Source organism: Lathyrus oleraceus, chromosome 5 (genome assembly GCF_024323335.1).
Source record: "Lathyrus oleraceus cultivar Zhongwan6 chromosome 5, CAAS_Psat_ZW6_1.0, whole genome shotgun sequence".
In the NCBI taxonomy this organism is placed as follows: Eukaryota; Viridiplantae; Streptophyta; class Magnoliopsida; order Fabales; family Fabaceae; genus Lathyrus; species Lathyrus oleraceus.
This window is the reverse complement of record NC_066583.1, coordinates 554708357-554716031: the sequence shown is the minus strand read 5'-3', so window position 1 is coordinate 554716031 and position 7675 is coordinate 554708357. Positions and strand designations below refer to the sequence as shown.

At 37.0% G+C, this 7675-nt stretch overlaps 1 protein-coding gene across 1 annotated transcript; it reads left to right on the top strand.

The window, feature by feature from the left end:
* Window positions 1–715: 715 nt before the first annotated feature.
* On the top strand, window positions 716–7311 carry LOC127086345 (defensin-like protein 39). The gene is made up of 3 exons (XM_051027104.1): window positions 716–865; window positions 1022–1029; window positions 6980–7311. Exons 1-3 carry the CDS (start codon window positions 805–807, stop codon window positions 7136–7138), a joined length of 228 nt encoding a protein of 75 aa, XP_050883061.1. The 5' UTR covers window positions 716–804; the 3' UTR covers window positions 7139–7311.
* Window positions 7312–7675: the final 364 nt, after the last annotated feature.

Sequence of the window (7675 nt, the reverse complement as noted above, 5' to 3'; positions counted from 1 at the left end):
TCAAACCACATTTTAGATTATGAACACACTTATGCAAATGGGCCTTTGAAACAAAGAGATCTCATGGATAAACCACAAATGGCCGGACAAAATTGGGGTATGACACATCTCCTCTAGGTTTTGTTTTTCCGTTGGCGTCATCCCATCCATACTCGTAAGACGGTTGTAGCCCGATTCGACAACAATCCAGTACTCCTTGGATCGAAGAAGATTCTCCATGACCATGCTCTAATGATCGTAGTCACCGTCGAACTTTGGAATGGACGCTGAAACAAAGTTTTCTTCTGAACCCATCTCTCTCAAGTCACGTTCTGATACCAGATTATTAGACGCAACTAGAATTCAATAGAAAACAACTAACAGTACTAAGAATGACTTATTTATTCCTTATGAAATGCAGTAAAATAAATAGGGAACAAAATGAAGGTGTAGTAACAAACTACAACCCACTTCTAGCTATAAATAAAGAAACAAATTTGACTAAATCAATTCAATAAACTATCCTAAAAACTAGGACTCTTATTTGACTAAAAACTTATCAGAATTAAATATCTTGATAAGCTCCACTAGTATACTCCCCGCCCCACGTTATTGACTCTTCTCCATGATGAGAATACAAACTTGATTATGGTTTCTTTTATCTTCAAAAACTTCATTGTCATATTTATTGTGATGTCTCTTACTAGTCAAGTCCTTTGGGGCTATATATAAGTGTCTTACAAGCATCACATATATCAAACACACAACATATTAAGTGAAGTGAATCATATATATATTAAATCTATATTCATCATCACTAAAGTTATGGAGAAGAAATCACTAGCTGCCTTGTCCTTCCTCCTCCTCCTCGTTCTCTTTGTTGCACGTAATTAATTCATCATTTTTAGTATATTAATTAATTATCATATAATGCATTTCTTATACATTTATCATTTTATCTTTCAAACAGAATCGATAAATTAATAAATATCTATACATAATTATAATCTAATATTGTTTTTAATTGTGCTTATGGATGCAGAAGAAATTGTCACTACGCCAAACAAGACCTTAGACAGCGCTTTTTTTGGCCTTAGACAGCGCTTTAAAGCGCTGTCTAAACCTCCGCTGCTAAAGGTTTAGACAGCGCTTTTTTAAATCTTAAAAGCGCTGTCTAAGCCCCCCCCCCCCCTTAGACAGCGCTTTGGCCAAAAGCGCTTTCTAAGACCCTCCTATTTTAATTTTTTTAGGTATACCTTAGACAGCGCTTTTGGCCAAAGCGCTGTATAAGGGGGGGGGGGGGGCTTAGACAGCGCTTTTCAAAAAGCGCTGTCTAAGCCCCCCCTATTTTAATTTTTTAGGTATACCTTAGACAGCGCTTAAGACAAAAGCGCTGTCTAAGGGGGGGGGGGGGGGCTTAGACAGCGCTTTTCAAAAAGCGCTGTCTAAGCCCCCCCCCCCTTAGACAGCGCTTTTGCCTAAAGCGCTTTCTAACCCCCCCTTTAGACAGCGCTTTTTACAGAAGCGTTGTCTAATGTATACGAAAATTTTTGAAGCTTTTGTTTTAAACCACATTTTTTCCAGGTTTATAAACCAGAATTTCTACCTGTTTTCAACCAGATTTTGACAGACAGTTATCACATTTTATACATGCCATTTTGGCCTTTTTTCTACCAATTTTTGGCTAACAAATATATATATATACCAATTCAAACCAATTTTTTTTCTTACTAGTGCACCGATGAAACCATTTTGGCCTTTTTTTCTTTGGACTCTTTCAACTCTTTATTTCTCCAATCATCACATGTAATGGGAATTTCATTCCTTACTAGTGCACCGATGAAACTAGTTAAGGTATGCCCATTAGGTTCTATAAGTTGTCCCTGGTTGTTCCAAGAGACATCTAGTATGATGCCTCGAGATCTTCCTTGGACCACCCTTCGCATTACTGTGATGCCTCTTCGAATTTCTTCTTCCGCGGATACTTTACTAACTTCCTCATGTTGGTTATCAGCCATGTCTAACCTGTAATAAACCAAGGAAACCATCAAATATCAAATATAACTTATAATCAAAGCAATTGAAAACAAAAAAATAAAGAAATCATGCATTATCAGATATAACTTATAATCAAAGCAATTGAAAACAAAAATATAATGAAATCATGCATTATCACATATAACTTATAATCAAAACAAATGAAAAAAAAAATAAAGAAACCATGGATAATTTACCTAAGTCACTAACATCTCTTTCTTTTCTTTGTTGGAATATTAATCACTTGTTTCTTAGCAATGCGTACGGATGAATTGATCCAAATTCCCTCATTATGATCGTTTCTTATATATGACTCATCCGGTATAAGATCCTCAACTTCATCATTTCTATTCAACTCATTCCGTCTAATGCATGACTCATTCTCAACATCAATATCACATTGATCGACACCGCTATCATCAGTCACTTTGTTAGAGAAAAGCACTATAGACCATTTTGTACTCTTCGGGTCATTCACATAGAACACTTGTTTAGCTTGAGATGCTAGAATAAAAGGTTCATCTTTGTACCCCACCCTAGTAAGATCAACTTGCAAAAATCCAGACTTATCCATTCGTATGCCACTACTATTCACCCACTTGCAACCAAAGATGGGAATCTGAAACTTCTCGTAATCAAACACCCAAATGTGCTCAATAACTCCAAAATATGACAAATTTGCATATTTGGGGTTTAAGTCCTTCATACTTGATATATGCATTGCTTCAGCTAGCACGGTGACACCACTATTTTGCATAGTACTCTTATCATCTTGTTCTTTGGTATAAAATGTGTATCCATTAATTGAATATGCGCTATGAGAAAACACATGCAAACTTGGACCATATGCCAAATATCTCAACCTTTCTGTTACCGAAGAAGGATCTGAAGAGCGCTTCAAATAAATATGATCCTTCAACCATTGTATGAAACTTTGATTGTGCTCTATAACTATCCAATTTTCATTTCTGTTCGGATTTAACCTTCGGAGTACATCCTTGTGCATTTCAACATATGGCTCAACCTCATTATTATTGTGCAGAACATACAAATGAACTTGATCCCGTTCATCCCTTGATATTGTCACAATTTTATTCCCAATTAATTTTTTACCTTCCATTTTGTCGAAAATCTGAGCTCTGGGGAGTCCAATCGATTGAACGTTAGACAAATATTCAGTACAAAACTCAACAGCTTCTTCAACAATGTATCGTTCAACAATACAACCCTCTGGTCGACTTCGGGATTTCACGTACCCTTTTAATATTTTCATATACCGTTCAGCAGGGTACATCCATCTCATATAAGCTGGTCCACACAACTGTGTCTCTTTCACAAGATGAACAACTAAATGAACCATTATGTCAAAAAAAGACGGAGGAAAATACATTTCAAGCTCACACAAGGTAATTACAATCTCTTTTTGTAGTGTTGGTAAGATCTCGGGATCGATCACCTTACTACAAATTGACCTAAAGAAAAAAACACAATTTAGTTATGGCACTTCTTACTTTTTCTGGCAAAATAGAACGTATACCTATCGGTAGAAAATGTTCCATTATAACATGGCAATCATGTGTCTTCAAATTCTTCAACTTGAGGTCTTTCATAGAAACAAGTCTTCTGATATCAGATGAGTATCCTTCTGGAACCTTAACTTCACTCAGAGACTTACACAAATTTTTTTCTCCTTTCTAGATAAAGTAAAAGCAGCAGGTGGTAGATATGTTCGTCTTCCTTTCTTCACGGGTGCTAATTCAGTTCTCATTCCCATTTTTAACATGTTCTCCCTTGCTTTAAGGCCATCCTTAGACTTGCCTTTTATATTGAGTAATGTACCGATAACACTTTCAAATACGTTTTTTTCAATATGCATAACATCGAGAAAATGTCTCACGTACAAAGACTTCCAATATGGCAATTCAAAAAATATCGACCTTTTCTTCCACCCACCTTTCACAATCTTATGTGCAAAAGGCTTGCCAAACTCAGTACGCACATCTTTCACCTTTTCAAAAACTTGTTCACCTGACAATGCGGGTGGAGCTCTACGATGGTCGGTGTCTCCATTGAATGCTTTTCTCCACCCACGGTAGTGATGTTTAGAATGTAAGAATCTACGATGACCGAGAAACACATTCTTCTGGCAAAGTTCCAATCGAATCGTATCGGTTCCGTCTTCACAAACAGGACACGCACGTTGACCTTTAATGCTATACCCAGATAGATTCCCGTATGCTGGAAAATCATTAATTGTGCCAAACAACATCGCCCTCAAATTGAAACTTTCTTTCCTATATCCATCATAAACCTCCACACCGTTCTCCCACAAAATCTTTAAATCTTCGATCAGAGGTGTCAAGTATACGTCTATGTCATTCCCTGGTTGTTTAGGCCCAGAGATTAACATAGATAACATCATGTACTTACGCTTCATACATAGCCACGGAGGTAGGTTATAAATCATAAGAATCACAGGCCATGTGGTATGTGAGATACTTTGAAGACCATGTGGGTTCATTCCATCAGTAGATAATGCCAATCGAAGGTTTCTTGCTTCTGATCCAAACTCAGGATAATCATTATCAATCTTCGACCACTGTGGTGAATCAGCCGGATGCCGATACATTCCATCAATAATTCTTTCATCTGCATGCCAAGTAAGATGTCTTGCATCGGTTTCACTACGAAACATGCGCCTAAATCTCGGAATTATCGGAAAATACCATAAGACTTTTGCGGGAGATAATCTTTTCTTATATCGAGACAAACCGCATTTAGGGCACTCAGTTAACATTGCATATTCGTTACGAAACAAAATGCAATCGTTAGGACAAGCATGTATCTTATCATAGCTCATGCCAATAGAGCACAACATTTTTTTTGCCTCATAGGTTCGATTAGGAAGAACATTATCATCCGGTAGCATTTCTCTCATAAGGCCCAACAACTCTGTGAAACTTTTATCCGACCATCCATTGCCCGCCTTTAAGTTGTACAACTTTAATACCGCAAAAAGTCTTGAGAATTTAGTGCAACCTTTGTACAACGGTTTCTCTGCATCGCTTACCATCCTCTCAAACATTTCAGGACAATCATGAAGATCTTCTTCCAGTGCTTCTACAATCTCTTCAACTCGATCACAATCGTATGTTTCCGTGTCTTTGTCGTATGAAGCATAGGTCGTACTACTTTTTCCACTCGATTCAACATTCTCGTTAATTTTCTCACCATGAAATATCCAACACTGATAACTTTGATCAATTCCATGCCTCAGCAAATGCGATTTCAATCCATGTGCGTCAACCTTACCAATATAACAACAACGCAAGCAAGGACAATGCATTCGTCTGGGGTTTTCAGCGTGTTGAACAGCATACTTAACGAATTCCAAAACCCCACTCTCGTACTCTTTGGTCATTCGATCGGCACAGATCCATGTTTTATCCATGGTTTTCCTTTCAAATTGCATGTACATATACATACACAATTCAATATACATACATACACAAACTAACAACTCCCAAATCACCAACTTTCATTAAACATTGCATTTGTAACACCAGCAACTAACCGATTAGCATAGCATTTTCAACAAACAGTTAACAAGAATTATCATAATTATAAATTTCAATGAAGAAACATGTACACCAAAGCATTAGTGCAAACCATTAACACCATTTCAAAAGGGGGCATGAATGCATTGCTAACAATCATTTCCTACATTAACAACCCTATTAATCATCTTAACAATGACAGTTGTGGTGGATAGTAAAAATTTGATCAAGATTGCAACAGGGCAATGGACAAACCACAAGCATTGAGTGTAGATTCAAACAGGGCAGCCATATGCTAACACCAACCCATACACATACGTTCAGCCATGGATCTAATTGCACACATACAAGGCTATAATAAACAACAACGGGTCCATTCAAGCAGAGCAATTAACATAGGCAAAACATACAACTGCAACAAGTATAAAAGAAAGAAACTATTGCAGTAACAATCCAAGTTATTTGAACTCATGGCATTACAATCAAACAAGCACATTTTTAACACCAACATTTCAGTTCAAGCCAAAGTCAAACAAGCAGGCGTTGTGGCATTGCATAACTAGTAAGCTAGCTAACTAACACAATAGCTCAGTTAGCATCATTGACAAATCCAAGAACACTACAACATTCTAACTTCATTCTATGACAGAAATCCCACTGAGTTCATTAATTTTTCTTATTGTAATTGACAATGGAAGAAGAGGAAGTGCATTAGAGCAGAACGTACCGTATTCAAGTGTCTCCTTGCGCTGCAACCTTTGATTGTTTGGGTGACGACGGAGGTTCGGAGGTGAGAGGCGAGTGCGACGGTCGATTGTTTGGGTGACGGCGGAGGGACCCTTGAAGGCAGAAACTAGGGTTTTCGGAAGTTGAAGGAAAATAGGGTGATATGCGTGATGTCGTGTTTTGGAGAAGAAGGTTATGGCTGTTGGAGACTGAGGAGAAGAAGGTTACGGCTGCGTGAGTGAAGAAGAGGGAAAACAAATGAACAGAAAACGAAAGCGCTAAGGTCTGAAATTTTATTTTTATTAGACCTTAAACAGCGCTTTTGTGGAAAGCGCTTTCTAAGGTATGCCTTAGACAGCGCTTTCCAAAAGCGCTTTCTAAACCCTACCTTAGACAGCGCTTTTGGTTTTTAATTTTTTTTTTAATTTAAAGACTTTAGACAGCGCTTTATCAAAAGCGCTGTCTAAGGTCTATATTAAAAAGCGCTTTCTAAAAGCGCTGTCTAAGGGGGGGTCTTAGACAGCGCTTTTAGCAAGCGCTGTCTAAGACCCCCCCTTAGACAGCGCTTTCATTATTTTTTGGGAAGATTTTCCGTGTTTTATTTTAATTTTAACATTAGACAGCGCTTTCTTTTAAAAGCGCTGTCTAAGATGCGCTGTTAAAAGTCTTTTTTGACGTAGTGTGTGGTGACAGAGGCAAACACTTGTGAGCATTTGGCAGATACATACAGGGGAGTATGCTTCACGAATGCTAGCTGTGATGATCACTGCAAGAACAAAGCGCACTTAATCAGTGGCACGTGCCATGACTGGAAATGTTTCTGCACTCAAAACTGTTAAAGACGTTATAAGTATAATAATATAAATAAATAAAATGCATGCAGTTATAGCAACTACCGCTGTATCTGTGTATGTATTTGAATAAGTTATGTGTGTACTCATCGTGTATAACCTACTAGTTATGCACTTTTATCTTATGGAATAAAACTTTAATCAATAATTGCCTTGGCCCATTTTTTTTTCATTTATGGTATTTGTGCAAAAACTGGAAAATATTGCATTTATATCTTTATTGCTGAGAGACTAACGACAAAATAATAATTTGGGTACATTCTTGTCGTAATTCTCATAGCATTAAATAGTAACTCGTACTTCCTCCGTTCCTTTTTAAGTGTCATTTTTTTTTACTTTTTACACATACCAATAAAATTAATCATTATTGTTACTTTCCAAATAATAATTCTCCTATTACCTATAATACCCTTAATTATTTATTACATTCATTTTACTTTTTTTCTCTCTATAATAATTATCTAGGGGTAAATTTGATAAAAGTGCAATTATACTGCATTGAAGTTTGCAAGTGATAATTAAAAA